At 34.8% G+C, this 17,398-nt stretch overlaps 1 protein-coding gene across 13 annotated transcripts in view; it reads right to left on the bottom strand.

The window, feature by feature from the left end:
- arhgap44a (Rho GTPase activating protein 44a) overlaps window positions 1-17,398 on the bottom strand; it is a 76,097-nt gene that overhangs the window by 25,450 nt on the left and 33,249 nt on the right. For all 13 annotated transcript variants that reach the window (XR_007826370.1, XM_051102107.1, XM_051102061.1 and 10 more), the window contains exons 2-14: window positions 12,408-12,447; window positions 12,174-12,293; window positions 12,004-12,080; window positions 10,328-10,439; window positions 8,785-8,861; window positions 8,576-8,693; window positions 8,355-8,423; window positions 8,184-8,265; window positions 7,917-8,044; window positions 6,557-6,668; window positions 6,090-6,171; window positions 3,310-3,390; window positions 2,240-2,353 (exon numbers count right to left, since the gene is read on the bottom strand). Coding sequence is in view for 12 of the 13 variants with exons in the window: in XM_051102107.1 (XP_050958064.1) it covers window positions 2,240-2,353; window positions 3,310-3,390; window positions 6,090-6,171; window positions 6,557-6,668; window positions 7,917-8,044; window positions 8,184-8,265; window positions 8,355-8,423; window positions 8,576-8,693; window positions 8,785-8,861; window positions 10,328-10,439; window positions 12,004-12,080; window positions 12,174-12,293; window positions 12,408-12,447 (1,212 nt within the window). In the remaining variant the exon portion in view is untranslated. The remainder of the gene's footprint in view (window positions 1-2,239; window positions 2,354-3,309; window positions 3,391-6,089; window positions 6,172-6,556; window positions 6,669-7,916; window positions 8,045-8,183; window positions 8,266-8,354; window positions 8,424-8,575; window positions 8,694-8,784; window positions 8,862-10,327; window positions 10,440-12,003; window positions 12,081-12,173; window positions 12,294-12,407; window positions 12,448-17,398) is intronic.

The raw sequence follows: 17,398 nt of genomic DNA on the forward strand, positions 1-17,398 counted from the left end.
GATCAACACATAAACATAAAACCACTAGATACATTTGAGAAACAGTTTAAAGGGGTCATGAACTGCCTTTGTTTTTTTATTCTGTACTGCTGAGGTCTACTTATAATGTTCTCAAGATTTTTATATTAAAAACATCAAAATTAAGAAGTAATAGGCTATTTTCTGTCCTGTTTTGAACCCCCTTATCAGAACACTCTGGTTGAATAGGCGTGGCTGATTGTAGACTCAAAAGTAAACGCCCACTGCTATGATTGGCTAACACTTGTGTATGCTTGACAGCCTACATTCTTCATAGATGGACGCTTCTGTGATTTAGATCTATAATAACAGACAAAGCAATAGTAACCATATAATAAAAACAGTTTATTATACGTGTGCGGTGCAACATTATTATCGGATCCAATATAGTCTGCACAGCATTATCTTTTAGTTTCTATCTTTCTGAAAATCCTGAAAATTTTTCTGAAAATTGTGTCTTGTTTGTAAATGAATCTGTGGTAAAATGAAGTGAACAAAGTATGTAGTTCTTACTGACATGGTCTGGAATTTTACTGAAAATAAAGTTCATCAGATAAAGTTTATCGTTTGGTTTTTGCATAGACCTGTGTTTGCCTCTCTCATTATTTACACTACATGTACAAATTGGTGGGCGGGGCTAAATAGGCAGTGATGTAGAAGCAGGCATTGATCATCTTCTGTGGAGGCGGAGTTTAGTCATACTATTACATCATAAAACATTCCACAACCTGTCGCAGATTGGCTTCAATATAAGCTGTTTTTAGACTAACAAGAAAATTTTGAGTTCTGAAACTTACAGGATGTCAAAGTATCAAGAGAGTTTTGATTTCTCAGTTCATGACCCCTTTAACCAAAAATGTGAAATTACTTATTGATCCAAAGCTGTATGACTTTCTTTGTTTTGTGGAACACAAAAGGTTACATTTTAAGGTTACATTCACTTATTCTCCATAAAATGAAACAATTCACAGTGACCACATCTGTAGAGCTCCAAAAACATTAAATGTCAGACAGTTTTACACAGACAGCCTTCGCATGACTTCAGCCAACTTGAAATATAGCACAAAAGTCATATGAACTACTTTTATACTGTTTTTTTTATCATTCTTGAAGCTTGAAAAACACTGTCACTATGAACTGTTGTTGTATGGATTCTTCAAAAATGCTTATTTTTGTATTATTCATTTATTAGTATAGTATTCATTATTATTTTGAATTAGCTTTTATTTGTACATTTGTGGACAACCTCGTCTCATAATGAAAACACACACATATTCGATGTGAAAAGAGTGCTAGTTTTTTTTTCCCAGTACATATGAACGTACATATGGTACGTTTAATGTGGCGTTGGATTTGTAATATGTCACCGCAGCTCTGACTTGAAGTGTCTATTGAGTGTCGCTATAACTCTAATGCTCTGTGATGTTTTAAAATAACGTACCATCTGCACAACACCTAAACCCACCCAATAGTATGAACAAAAGTGAATGTGATGTAAAAACGCAATCACAAGCATGCCGTTTTAGTTTGTTTTTCCATCTCTCATTTTTCAGCTATTTCATTGTGATTCATGTTTTTCACAAGATTCGTACCCAAGGATTCCACATCCAGTCTAATTTCATGCCGGCTGAGCTACCGAGCAAGCTTGTTGCATCCGGAAAGCCAAACATATGGAGGTGTAATCATAACTGTGTACGAAAATGATTACAAGTGCTCACTGTTTTACCGCTTCTAGAGTTCATTTCTGTTGGAAACTGCAGTGATATGTACTTATTGGTACGTATTTTACGTCTTGTGAAAAAGTCTCCAGAGGTACGTTTTCATCAAGAGACCAGGTAGTTTTTAGATTTCAATTAGCTTAAATAATTTTGTGCTTTGCACATTTTTCGTCAATATTTGTATTTTGCATTAATTTATATTTTGTTTCTGTTTTAGCAATTTTAACACTTCAACTTTTATTTTTTTCTCAGAATTTGAGTTTTTAATTTAATATTTATATTTTATTGTAATTTTATTTTTTTAAGAAAATGATTTGTGATAGTTTTTGTTAATAGTAACAAGACTGTGCTCTACAAAAGAAAAATAAAGCCATAAAATCATATCCACTCTAAGTAATGACAGAATTTTCATTTTTCAGTGACTGTCCCTTTAAACTGCTTTGAGAATTTGCTGCTATCCACATAAATGTAAGAAATGATCCAAACAGAAGACATGCACTCACCCCTCTGAATGTGTCCACAGCAGGTTGGGTCCAAGAACTATTGCAATATTACCTGGTGTCATTTTATTAGAGTCTTGATGCTCTGTGAGTTTGGCTAAGAACTTGATTAAATATCTGTTTGGAAAACAAAACAAAACAAATCTTCAGTTTCAATCTCAGTTTGACCGAAGGGTTTAGCCCTGGCATTCACTCTTACATTTGCGATTTCTGTCGCTGTATATTATCAGTGTTTCATTAGGTCTGACAGAAGGCAGGTGCATTCAAACAGTTAAGACCCCAAGCATATATCTAAAAACCTTGCAATATCCAACTTATTTTTCCCATAAGAGTGAATGCAGTCATTTGTAAATTTTATGGGTCTGTCTTCCAGTCTCATCGGCGTCCAGCTATTTTCAGCTGTCCAAAACAGCTCATTTTGCTGCTTGATATTGCAAATTGGTGTGTCTTGCCATATTATTTTACTGTATTATCTTAATTATGAGTACAATGGTTTGTAGTGCAAACAGTTTTACTGTTTACTGCACGTTGTTATTGTTCTCATTATTTCACCAATATTGGATAATGAACCGGAAGTATCACCCATAGGCTTATTTCCATGCTGAAGAAAAAGGCTAAGCTAGAGGTAAAGATGTGGTAAATATTTACATGCATAAACGATATGAACAGGCATCCTTATTTTCTTAAACGGAAGCTTAGTTTGAATTTAATTCTAGATTAATGATGTATTATTTATTGTGTGGCTCTTAGTCTTTGGCCAAATCAGTCAGGGCGAAATGAAAGGCTGAATTTGTTTTTGCCAGAGACAGCGTCTGTATAGTTGGCACGCTAAACAGGTTAGACTGAAGGACATTTCCAAACTCAAAAATATTCTGAGTAGGACTAATGAACTCTGATTATTTCAGAAACATGCCCACTTCCTGTCAGTGAAAGAAGTGCCGCCCACATTGCTCATGATATGACAAAGATTTGACACTCCTCTTTTCTAATGAGCTCTTGCATTCATGACTCATTTAAACACAAAGGCCTTGTCAGAAATAACAAATAATAAGTAAATAACAAGCACCACATACCTGAAGTTGTTCAGATTGTCTGCTGGTAGTTTCTCACATGTACACAAAAGGGCTTGGAGTCTTTTATCCATATCTTGAATACTAGAGAAAGGACACAGGGAGAGATGTATACAGTATATGAATATACTGTTGTATTAACTGTGGCTATTAATCCACACAGAAACAGATAAACATTTGGCTGATTTTATAAAACTATTACATAAGTAGTTTATTGGGAGTATACTGTCTACTGTATATACAGTCGCTAATAAACTACACACCTACACATTCACTTATGCTATAGTTACAATACAAAATAAAATTGTAAATTAGTGTAAATAATAAATTGTGTACTCAACATTTACTTGTTATACTTAAAAATATGCTTATGAACTACTGAAATATATTAGGGTAAGATATTGCAATTCAATTATCTGTAAAGCATATACACAGGGGTGTACATAATTTTTTTTTGGTTTGGTTCTCTTGAGAGCACCTAGAGATTTGGTTTGGTGCACTTAAATATAACTATAAAAAACTAATTAATAGTAAAAATAATATAACTGTGCTTTATTTAACTATTTTTAAAATAAAAAAAAAGATAAATAAAGTGTGATAACACTATTATATTGTAAAATAAAAATTGAGTATTAAATAAAAATAAAAAATACAATGCTAATACTTTACATCTTTCTTCTTTTTGAATTTTTTGTTTCTTTGTTTCTTTTTTTACTATTTATATGAATTTCAAGCATTTTCCACACACAACATACTACATTTTCTAATGTAAAATCAGCAAGCTTTTATTTTGGCTGGTTGCCGGCAAGTAAGCATGCAGTGTAGCCAAGTTTGCAGCATGGACACTGTTGCCATGGATTGTTTTTCATGTCCGTGGGTTAAAGTGACCCCAATATTGATAGTTCACAACCCCGCCCCCCCCAAATTATTAGCCAATTATTTACTCACCCTCCAGGCATCTTAAGTGTATATGACTTCCTTCTTTCAGACAAATCCAATCTGAGTTATATTAATAATTATCCTGGCTCTTCCAAGCTTTAGAATGGCAATGAGTGGGTGTTTCTATTCATCAGTCCAAAACAAGTCCAATAAAGTGCATCCATCCATAATGAAAAGTACCTCACACGGCTCTGAGGGGTAAATAAATGCCTCCTGTTGCAAATCGATGCATTTTTGTAAGAAAAATATCCATATTCAAAACGTAAGAATCACTTTAATCTAGCTTGCGGCAACCAGTCGTACACGGAAGCCTTTCTTGGCGCATGGCGTAGGATGTCAATGTTGCGCCGCTCAGACGTGACAAACATGAAAGCACCGTGGAGACAGGTAAACACAGCACTGGTCATGAATTACAAGTTCAAAATGAGGATTTGTAAAGAAAAATGTCAGAGGATTTCGATATAAACCAAGTAATGAAACTTTGCTTCCTTTGCTCCTGTAAACAAACGATAGTTTGTGCGAGACTCACTAGCGCCGTCTTCCTACATCATCCGCCCGGAGCTGCTTCTGTGTATGACTACTTGGTGCAAGCTTGATTAAAGTGATTCTTACGTTTTGAATATGGATATTTTTCTTACAAAAATGCATCGATTCACTACAGGAGGCATGTATTCACCCCCTGGAGTTGTGTGAGGCACTTTTTTATTATGGATGGAGGCACTTTATTGGACTTGGTTTGGACTGATGAAGAGAAACACCCATCTATTGCAATTCTAAAGCTTGGAAGTACCAGCATAATTTTTAAATTGAACTCTGATTGGATTCATCTGAAAGTAGAAAGTCATATACACTTACACTGTAAAAAATTTGTTGAGTCAACTTAAAATAATCTGTAACCTGGCTTCCTTAAAATTTTAAGTTCAGTCAACTCAAAAAAAGTCTATTCAACTTGAAATGTTAAATTATACTAAGTGACACCTTCGATATTTGAGTTGAATCAACTTAAAATTTTAAGGCAGCTGGGTTACTTACCCATCTGTTAAGTTTAGCAAACACAAATATCTAAGTTGTTACTTCGTACAACTTAACATTTCAAGTTGACTAAACTTATTTTAGTTAACTGAACTTAAAATTTTAAGACAGCAGGGTAACAAATTATTTTAAGATGACTCAACAAATTGTGTTTTTTATTTTTTACAGTGTAGGATGCCTGGAGGGTGAGTAAATAATGGGCTAATTTTTCAAATTTTCCATCCCTTTAATGTTACAGTTTTACATTTTGCGCTGAAACCGGCAGCGAGTAACTTAGATTTATGCTTTCAGTTTGAATGGAAATCTTATACAGTATTACAGTTAGTTGATCTAAAATGGTTATTGTGCATTAACAGCCGTCAACCATGCCAAAGTTACTTACCCTGCACATTTTTTTTAACATTTTGGTAGTGTATGCGCACCTGCACAACACTTATGTCTATAGCTGGTTTAGCAGACTAGTTTTAGAGTGGTTTTGACCACTTCTTTAGCTTTTCAGGCTGGTTTAGCTGGTCAGACTGGGAGACCAACTGACTAACCAGCTAAAACCTGCTGAACACCATTTTGGTCAGCCTGAGAGACCAAAAAGCTGGACCAAAGCTGGGTTTTTTTGTCAGCACAGAAAACATCTTAGAGACATTCTGGAGATAAGAAAACACTCTAAAAATACATCTTCCAGATGAAAACACGCAGATCAAATAGACGTCTTTGTGATGTACGTTTGCTATCAGGGTATGTTTTGGAACCGAGCAAATGTATTTGAAAATGGCAAATGGTACTGGGTAATGAAGTGTGTGACCAGCGATACTTACTTTGAGGCTTGAATCCATTCATCATAGAGTTCAAAGGTCATTAAGGGTTCAGGAAGTTCACGAAGATAAGACTTCAACGCTCCTGAGGGAAGCAGATGAGGAAGGAATGAGGTCAGAGGGAAGAAAAAGGAGAGAGGCAGGGACATGGTGAAAGAGGGGAAGCACAGCACGTGTGATAGGACGTGACTAGAGGTCTGATATTCTCTGCATGAAATACTAAAGGGAAGCCTGACAAATGAGCTGTCAAAAGCCACAATCAGCACATACCGCCTGTCAGCTGCGGCCCCCCTACCTGACGGCTACTAGGTCACACTTCAAGCCCAGTATAATGAGATCAAATTAACCTGAAATAGAATTTAATGCGAACTGCCGAGGGGTCTGAGACTTTGTAGCTGCGAGCCACTAAAAGGACAGTGTGGGTAGATCAGTGAACATTTTAAAAGCTCACAGGAGAGAGGCATGCTCACCTGCGATGGCATGTGGGTCGGCTGAGTACTCCTGCACATCCAGAACCCCGCAGTCCAGTGACGCCTTAAGCTTCTTCAGCTTGGAGGCCGAGGGAGCCACCCGAAATAAACCCTAAAGAGACAGGAAGAGTTAAGTTTAACCTTTTTGGGGAAATAAAAATAGTAATAAAAGTAAAAATAAATAATAGTAAAAATAATATAATTTATTTAAATAAATAATGAACAAAATAAACAAAATGTGATAATACTATATATTACATTTTAAAATAAAAAAATGAGTATTAAATACAATTATTTTATAGTACACTTCAAAAAAATACAAAGCTAATATTTACTTTTTCGTGTTTTTTTCTTTCTTTTTGACTTTTTTATGTTTTTTATTTTTTATTATTTATATGAATTTTCAACATTTTCACGTGTGACTAACAGTTAAGTTAGACCTTTTTGGGCAGAAAATCTCAGCAAATTTTCAATGGAGCCGCAAGATAACTAAAATGTATTTAAATGAATAATGAGCAATTAATTTTATCAGTTAAAGTCAAGTTAAAGTATATTTTAAATGTATGTTTTATGGTGTAAGTATTTTAATAACAATGCACTGTACTAACAGCATACTGTACTATTTATAAAAATTATAATAAATATAACAAATGTATTTTTTATACTGAAAGTGTAAAAATTCAATAGATCAATTAGATGACAAAAGTTTACAGAAAAGTGTATAAGAAGAGATGCAACTCAGCCTCTTAATTAAGAAAATTATTATACATATATTAAAATAATTAAATAAAATAAATTAGATCAAATGAATTAATATAAACTAAATTAGATCAATTTATATAATATATGTAAAATACACATTTCACAAATTTCATCATTTCTGAATTTTTTTTTTAAAAAGTGGGTAATTTAATCACTTTAAATATTTAATACAAGCTTAATGAATGACATTTAAAGCAGCCAAGCACAATTTTTTCTTTAATGTGTCATTTATAGGCATTTAAATAAATAAATCAATAAATCTACACAGGGGAAGTTTTCAACAATATTAAAATATTAATACAACCATTTGTTTAGTGAACAGACTGTAGGTGTTCTGTGGATGTTCCACATGATGCTGAAACTATAAAAGTCCTGGTCAATGATACTATAAAGGTACTTAATCATCTGTCAAGGTGAAATCACAGGGATCTTTCCAGAATATTTCAGGTTATCTACAGCATAATGTCTATGAATGGCATACATGACATGCTGTTGATTGCCACAAACAACAGTTTCGGCTCGTCCCTCAGTTTGTAGAAACAAACTGCGTTTCCAGGTATAAATAAGCCACACTGTGTTATTTCTCATAGTCTCGCACCTCTTCCTGCATGCCACATTCGAGCAGCATGGTGACGCACGCCTCGATAGGAAACGCAATCTCCCTGCCACTGATGGCTAGATGTTCCTCTAAGGCCTTTCCGTACGATGGCTTCTCTATCCAGGCCTCTGAAATACATCATTTCGGACGTTAAAACGCAGTCTCCTCAAAGCCCAAGTTTACTGACAGACCCACACACGCACTTGAAATCTGGCACTTAACCAAACTTATACGCTCAGACATTAAAGTGGAAGTGGAGAGTCTCACCCTGGTGAGCTTTGATCTGAGGCAGCACACTCTGCAGAATCTCCAAAGACTTCCTGTGATACTCCGCCTGAACCTCTATGAGCTACAGCGAGACGAATGAGAGAACATACACGTTGTTAGGTATCCCAACCAAAATTACACACTGCACCTTTAGTGCCCAGAGGTACTTGCCGTTTGAAAGTAGTTTGCATAGTCTATTTCTTTGGCCACAAAGTTGTACATGTCTGCTGATAACTGGTCCTACAAAGAGGAAGACATGTCCAGCATCATAAATATGTCAAATTTCTAATTCAAAAAGACAAACATTTTGAGATGGAGACTAATAAGTAAGAGTAATATGCTAGTTAAGCTTCGCATTTGGTTACTAATTAAAGAGTAAAGGGAATCATCACCCTGCAAATCTCCATCCGATTGGCCGTCTCCTCCATTTCCTCTCTCAGGGAATCCGCCTTGGCTCCGCCCTGCTGCACATTACTAGGGTGACTTGAAGACTTGGATGACTGTTGCCACCTACACTCCAGGAGGACCAATGAAACTTTCAGAGCTCAATGTGCGCGATAAAGATCAAGGAATGAATAGTAATATTGTTTGTTGTCCATACCGTGTCCTTGCAGAATCCATGTCCAGGACGAGTTTGGCTAAATGTTTTCGCTGTTTCTGAATGTTTGGAATTTCCACCTAAACAGCAAACCATACAGTATGAGAAAAATGAAGCAATACAACTTTCATGCAGAAAAACTGCAAGCATTTATGGCTTAGCTTCTAACCCATATAAAACGCACTGTATCATATTTATAACGTCAATTGTTTTACGTCAAATTGTTTTCCGTCAAATTGTTTTCCCCATAATAAAAACAACAGAGGGTCACTCTGTGTCAAATCAACCAAATTTCGGAACTTCCCCAGCTTATATTTTTTATTTTGATAATATTTTTTTTCTGTAGAAAGACAACATAAATAGCGACAAAAGCCAAAATATTAAAGATGTATACTATATACCACTATTTTGTAAAGCAGTGTTCAAAAAGACAATTTTCACCTGAGATTTGGAGCCAATTTACGGGGTGTATAAATGGCTTTAGAAAATTGGCAGCCTTGTAATTTTATTTCTACACAGAGATTGGTAGGTCAATAGAGTGTTTTCATGACGCTCCATCAATCAGCCATATTGGCAGAACTGAATGTAAACAGTGCCATTGAACTGAACAAAACTCGCATATTTTGCTGATTATTGCTGCTGAAAATGGTCAATTATTGTCATATTTTGGGCTGTACTAATCGGTTAGAGTGGGAAAAAAAACATTTGGAGTACTATAGGCTGCCAAAAGTTATAACAAATCAAGAAGAAGGGTGCACCAAACTGTCTGAGGAACAAAAGGCGTTTGTGGTTGGCCAAACTGAACCAGGATTTCCAGGGCAAGAATCTTGACAACATTTGTGTTTTTTCTCATCATTTCCAGTCAGGTAGGTAAAATATTAGGCTAATGTCTTCATTAATACTGCTCGTACGTATCAGTTTGTCAGATTATTGTGCCCTTTCCTGGTTACTACGTCCTTCTCTATACGTTTTTTTTCCATAGTTTAGACAGCATAAATTAGCAGAACAACGTATTCAGTAGTACATTAACCATGCAATCCATGTTGTTGTTTACATCCGAGTATCGCCAATCCGGTAACTGACCAAATCGTAAGTGCAAAACCCTCTATTAGTAAAATCTGTTGAGCAATCTTTGTTTTATCACAAGCACGTCTTGTGTTTTTTGCCTCAAGTTTGCATTCCTGTAACTCCAGAAGTATTAAGGATATCTTAATATGCTTTTAGATACTGGTTCTTAACAAATGTTCCTTTTGGCATCTTAATTCTAAAGGCATTTGATAGTTCAGTCCCAGAGATATAGAGATTTTAATGCAGCTCCATAAATAAACTGAACAATCGTATACAATTTCAGTGTTCAAAAGCCAAATGTGGGTCACTTTGAATACAGCTGATACTTTACAAAAAAAAAAAATTATATTAAAGGTCCAATAATCTTTTTCATTATTATACTATAATTTCATATGTTAGGTACTACATGGTAGCATGCACATGATAAAGGATGTTTTATGTGTATTACATCTTACTTTGACAGGAAGAACACGCTCACCTCAGCCAGCACATACAGAGGCTCCACAACATCTCTTTCTATCTGAAACTCAAAGACGAGCAGCTCCTGGGCCAACTTCTCCTCTGTATCACCACAGAGCTTCAGCATCTTACTGCAGAAGGAGACCACTGGTTAGTCAAAGCAGTCAACCAAAACCAGGACTGCATCCTAATTTACAAACTTCTCAGTGAATGCCACAAAAGATTTCAAGCAGAAAACAAACTCATATCCTTTAATGTTGATGTCAAGCGGTATGTTTATTCAAACTCTCATTTCATCTGCTCCTTGGCAGAAACTATCCAAAATATTTAAATGAAAACCAATACAGGTTGCACGACAAAACATATTTAGAAGACAAACCCAAGAAGTCAAGGTTTGTCAAGTTATAACCTCATTAGCCCCTGCTGGTAGGTTGTAGTAATTACATCACCTGGCTGCAATAAGGGTCTTTATTCTTCTTCACTGGGTTTAGTAGCAGGTTACAAACCATTTTAAGTAGATGCATATTACTGCCACCAATTGTGCTGGATGACAACTGAGTCTAGGTTACAACTGAAGTTCAATGTTTTTAATAACTCTAATAACATCTAGTAATTCTGTGCAATATTTTGTACTTTAAGTAGAAATTGTCCAGTCTGACAGTGGTGTTATTGTTAACTAAAATAAAACTAAAATAATTAAAAATTAAACTAAACCTTAAATAAAATTAAATATAAATATTAGAGAAAAGGCTTTCATCTAATTATCTAAACTGAAATAAATAAATAAATAAATGTAAAATAAAAAATAATTATGTAAAACATACAAATATATAAATATAAAAAACTAATACAAATGACAAAATCATATCATAAAACAAAAACTAAAATAAAAAATAAAAATATAAAAATAAAAGCACATTTTTACATATATTGCAAGCTAAAATTACGTGCTTCCATTCTGTTAAATTTGTCTTACCCAATCTAAGTGGTTTGCCCAAATTTTGTCTGCCTTTTCTTTTCTGTCTGATGTCAGTATTAAAATACAATCAGTATTTTTGCTTAAATATTACATCAGTATGTGTGAAATGAGTGTAGTGATATCACTGAATCTGATTATTTCACAACATTTTTTGGCATCATTTCCTCAGCTCATCCTGGAGCCATTTGTATTGCTACCTTTTTTTCCAACTGATGTTCCATCTGTTATTTTCCTACATTTTCTCTTTTTAAATTGTAAGTTTATTTAAATTTTTAATTTACTTAAGAAGCAAAATCACATTCTGGAAGACCAGAAAAAGCATCTGCCTAAGTCTTGTTTTCTAAAAAACTGTCAAAATTAAATTTGTTTAAAAAAAGAAAAAATATCTGCCAGTGTTGTAAGAAACAAAACTTAATTAAAAGTAAAAACAACTATTTTTCTTATTCCTCAGGCAGATTTTTTTCATTTATTCCAGTAAACAAGACTTAATATCTTATGTCATTTTCTTTTTCAAGTAAATGTATCTTGATTTAAGAATGTTCAGATATTTGTACTGGAAAACGAGACAAAACAAATACTGAGAAAATCCCTTTTACCAGTGTGGGTTTAAAAGCATAATTCTTCACTGATGCCCATTCGACTGCAAATTAGAAAGCAGCCGAAGGGAAACAGTCTGAAACATCTGGTTATACATCAAAATACAAAGACAAACTCACCCAAGAAGAGAGTCGTCTCCTAACACAGCCGCTCCCTCCACCATACATTGAGCAAGTATTGTCAGGGGCAACTTTTTCTATTTAGGGAAAATCACAATCAAGTTGTTGAGTGTAATTAATTGCAGTGCAGAAAACAGAAGTATCTGGTGTAGGTGTGAGAGCTGACGTACCGAGGGAGATTTGACTGATCTCTTGTCTAAATCGGTGCCTTGCTGTCCCTGCAGACAGGCGGTCAGCTTCTTATGTGTGCTATGAGAGACCTGCTTTACCAGGTCTAAACGCTTCTCCACCTGAACACAAAACACATGTGAATCATATGAGCAGTGTAGTATAAATCAGAGTAGATTAGAGCAGTAGATGAAAATATACAGTGTTGTGTTCACACTGATCTGATTTGATCTCACCTGCAGCAGGTCTTCACTTAGTACCTCTGTTTTTTCTGCCCTGTAATATCAGAGAAAAATAGGCATTTAGGTGTTGCACAAGCAAGAGGCGGGATAATTTTGCTAAACACACTCTGTGAGGGCATCTCTACCAAGGGAATTACTTCAAATCCCTTCAGTAATTAATTAAACACAAGGTATTTAAAACTTATAGGCAAAAACACATGCTCTGCAGATTTTTGAATGCAACCTCATAAAATCTGATAATTAACTTGAGTTGTAAAGTCAGTTAAAAATATAAAAGGTTGAAAAAAGTTGTATGGGGTAGGTGATATGACCAAAATCTTCGAAATGAGTAATTTTATTTCTTGGTGACAATATATTTCACAATATAGTTATTTTTGCTTTAAAATAAGGTCTTTATGATATCGAACATTTTGATACCACAGACATTTCATAATTCTTGTCAACAGTGTCAATATCACAAAAAAGCTAATACTAGCCTAAAAAAAAAAAAGATCAAGCTCACTGAAGACAAATAAACAGTCAGTGATTAAATAAGAATAAAAAAACTAATTACAAGCAACAGGACAAAAATACTACAGTAGAACAAAAAAAGAAATAAATAAAAGCCACATACATGTATGAAATTACTGCATATTCTTCAGTGTAAATCAAATATATATTTCTTCTTATTAAAGTTACAAAAGTGATTTAATCAAGGGGAGTAAGAGATTTCCTCTCTTTTGTTGTTTGATTAAAGGAACACACTTTTTTTTTAAATAGGCTCATTTTCCAACTCCCCCTAGAGTTAAACAGTTGAGTTTTACCGTTTTCAAAACCATTCAGCCGATCTCCCGGTCTGGCAGTGGCACTTTTAGAAAAAGCTTAGCATAGATCATTGAATCTGATTAGACCATTAGCATCTTGTTTAAAAATAACCAATGAAATGGAAAATGAAAAGTTGCGATTTTCTAGGCTGATACCATGGGTCGTACCACGGGTGCAGCAGGTGCAATAATATTACGCAGCGCCTGAAAATAGGCTAACTTCCGTCATCATAACCAACGTGACCACCTGCTTGCACAGGGAGACTATTTTCAGGTGCTGCCTAATATCATTGCGCCTGCTGCACCCATGGTACGGCAGTAAAGTTCCTTGATTATTACACCAGAATGAGAGTTCCTATAGTTCCATATCAGCCTAGAACGGTCTAATCAGATTCAATGATCTATACTAAGCTACGCTAAAAGTGCTACCGCCAGACCCGGAGATCAGCTGGATAGATTCGAAAATGGTAAAACTCAAGTGTTTAACTCTAGGGGAGTTGGAAAATGAGCCTATTTTCAAAAAAAAAAAGTGGAGCGTTCCTTTAACATGAATGACAGACAGCAGGAATATTAGACTGCTGTCACTTTAAGAGCTGCCCGGATCCAATATACTGTTAAACGTGCTTTCTTTCTCATCTGTTTGCTTTCACTTAAGACCTAAATTACTGTGTTTTCAAAGATACTTGCAAAGACAAGCATTTTGACACATAAAAGTGTGTGTATTTAACTGTTCAAGGCTTATAGAATAGCAAAAATAACTCAGTCAGTGAAATGAGTTCTCTTTCACTGCTGGTTGTTTCAATGGCTTAAAATCACTTGTTTTTAAACTACAATGCTTATAAACCCGTGCAAAAGGTACGTTTTCACGACCACGTAGCACAGCAACGTCACGTGAGCGTGTAACGCGATAGAGATGACAGTAGGGATCGACTAATATGTGTATTTGATACCAATTATTACAGATACCAATTATTACAGATTATTACAAGTAGACCGATAACTGATATTCTGAACCAATATGTCTGGTGTAAAAATTTTAATTAAACTCAAAATTAAGAATAACAAAGGCTCTGACTAAAAAACTTTCTTCAAATGCTTTAAGGGATAGTTCACCCAAAAATGAAAATTCTGTCATTACTCACCCTCATGGCGTCCCAAACCTGTAAGACCTTCATTCGTCTTCGGAACACAAATTAAGATATTTTTGATGAAATCCAAGAGCTCTCTGGCATATGTGCCATGATACTCTCTAAAATGGTGCTAGGCTGACGCAGAGGAGACGACTTGTTGAATAAAGTCGTTATTTTTGTTTTCTTTGTGCACAAAAAGTATTCTTGTAGCTTGATAAAATCACAATTCAGAAAACTCTTGGATTTCATCAAATATATCTTAATTTGTGTTCCCAAGACGAACAAAGGTCTTACGGGTTTGGAACAACATGAGGGTGAATAATTAATGGCAGAATTTTCATATTTGGGTAAACTAACCCTTTAAATTATTTTATCGGCAAATACTGATAACCATAAAAATGCTTAATATCGCGACCCCTAGGCGATAGACCCAAATCTCTACAGGTTGGCAAATTTCTGCTGGTATATCGGCCACCCCTAATTGTAAGCTAAATAACATTATCATAAACTACAGGCTCAGTATGTCTTTTTCATTAAGACATTAATACTTTTATTCAACAAGGATACAATAAATTGATTAAAAAAAAAAAAAACAGTAAAGACATTTATAATGTTACAAAATTTTCTATTTCAAATAAATCCTCCTTTTGAACTTTCTATTAATCAAAAAAATCCTAAAATATCTATCATGTTTTCAACATTGACAATAATATGAAACATTTCTTGAGCAGCAAATCAGCATATTAGAATAATTTCTGAAGGATCATGTGACACTGAAGATTGGAGTAATGATGATGAAAATTCAGCTTTGCATCACAGGAATAAATTACATTTTAAAATATATTCAAAAAGAAAAAATTTAAATTGTAATAATATTTCACAATTTTACTGTTTTACTGTATATTGTGATCAAATAAAGCATAACAACCATAAGAGACTTCTTTAAAAAAACATTTTAAAAATCGTATGTATAATGTAAAAAGTACATATGCATTTTCTTTGTCCAACTGACTCTGAAATTCATCATCTGAGCACCTTCACATTGCTTAAAACAGTCGTTTTCAATCCTAGTCCTGGGGACCGACTGCTCTGCACATTTTGTGTGTCTCCCTTATGTAACACACCTGATTCAGATTATCAGCTTGTTAGGAGAGCGATCCATGTACTGAACTGAGTGTGTCAGATAAGGGAGACATACAAAATGTGCAGAGCAGTGGGTCCCCAGGACCAGGATTGAAAACCACTGGCTTAAAACATACAATTTTTTCACACAAATGTCAACAAAACTTTAATTTTGCTTGGTTATATAGATATATTACAAGTAATGCGAGTTACGTAATCAGATTACTTTTTCAAGTAACTAGTAAAGTAACACATTACTTTTTTTATAAAGTAACGAATTTACTTTTTCAAACAAGTAATCTCATTTTATAAACAGTGTCTTTGCTGCTGACCTTTAATGATCCAATTCAACCATACAAAGAAGCAAAAATGACTTTTGATAAACATCACATTTGTGAGAACGTAATTATTGTACTTTCTTCTCTTGCATCCTGTTCTTCACGCAGCACAGCTAAAAGGTTTGTCTGAGCTTTTTGGATTTACATTTCCTTCAGCCTGAGGCTAATTCATTTCACTTTTAGTGTGAAAGAGCTTTTACATTTGCCCAAAAATATAACTTTATTTATATTAAAAACAAACAAGCAAGCCAGATGAGTAAGTAACTTAATACATCTTGAACTTCTTAAAAAAACAACGAACTACTAAGCATCAGCTACCGAAATAAGATTATCACTGGTTGTTTCCTTATTAATATTCTGTCATTTGATACCAGGCCATAAAAATAATCTCGCCTTGAATACTGAGAATATCATAAGAATAACAAATCAACAGTCCCCATATAACTGGCTGACTGAGAGGCAACGTCTTTAAGCAATTCAAGCTTGGGAGATAAACTTTTCACAAATGAGTGGAGGGTCGACTTCACCCTCTCCAGCTCACATACATTCATGAGCTATGAAGATCAATAAAAACAACTTTAACAATCCCCTATGAATGCGCCATATTGAACTCTGGCCGTTGCATATTCATAATGAATCACAGCGAGGATGCAGAGCGGGTTCTGCTTCTGCTGAGCCTCAGATAAGCAGCATGACCCATATGGCGCTCACATACATACAGAAGAGCGGGTTGCCATGGCAGCAAATGCCGAATGCGAATGAAAATAGACACCAGCACATCTCCTTCCCATCCACGATGACTGCGACTTGTTAAAGTGTAAAAGAGGGTCTTGATGTAGAAAGAGGAGCATTTTATGTCTAAGTCATAGACAGCAGCGTGCGCGAATAAAGGAAATAGGGAATTTTAGAACAATGATGTAATTTGCAAGAATCCACAAGGTTAAAAACTGAATCGTGGTTATAATTAGGTATATAAGTACTGCACATATGCTTTGACTTTTCTAAGAAGCCTGACAATAAATAATAAATGACACTAACATTTTTTTAAAGGAGAAGTCCACTTCCAGAACAACAATTTACAGATAATGTACTCAACCCCTTTGACATACAAGATTTTCACGTCTTTCTTTCTTCAGTCGTAATTGTGAAGAAATTGTGTTTTCTGAGGAAAACATTTCAGGATTTTTCTCCATATAATGGACTGATATGGTGCCCCGATTTTGAACTTCCAAAATGCAGTTTAAATGCGGCTTCAAACGATCCCAAATGCGGTTGTAAACAATCCCAGCTGAAGAAGAAGGGTCTTATCTAGCAAATCGATCAGTTATTTTCATAAAAATAATACAGTTTATATACTTTTTAATGTCAAACGCTCGTCTTGTCTTACTCTTCCCGACCTCTGTTTTTTTCCCGGTTCATGTCAGTTAGAGTATGTCGAAAAACTCCCATCTCATGTTCTTCCTCAACTTCAAAATCATCCTATCGCTGTTTTCCCTTTTTTGTTGAGGGTGTTTGATCTTCTTTGCATGTTCACTTTGCAAACACTGGGTCAGCACTTCTGCAGCGATGCAGGATGATTTTGAAATGATTTT

The sequence above is a fragment of the Labeo rohita genome, chromosome 3 (assembly GCF_022985175.1).
Source record: "Labeo rohita strain BAU-BD-2019 chromosome 3, IGBB_LRoh.1.0, whole genome shotgun sequence".
NCBI classification, from domain to species: Eukaryota; Metazoa; Chordata; class Actinopteri; order Cypriniformes; family Cyprinidae; genus Labeo; species Labeo rohita.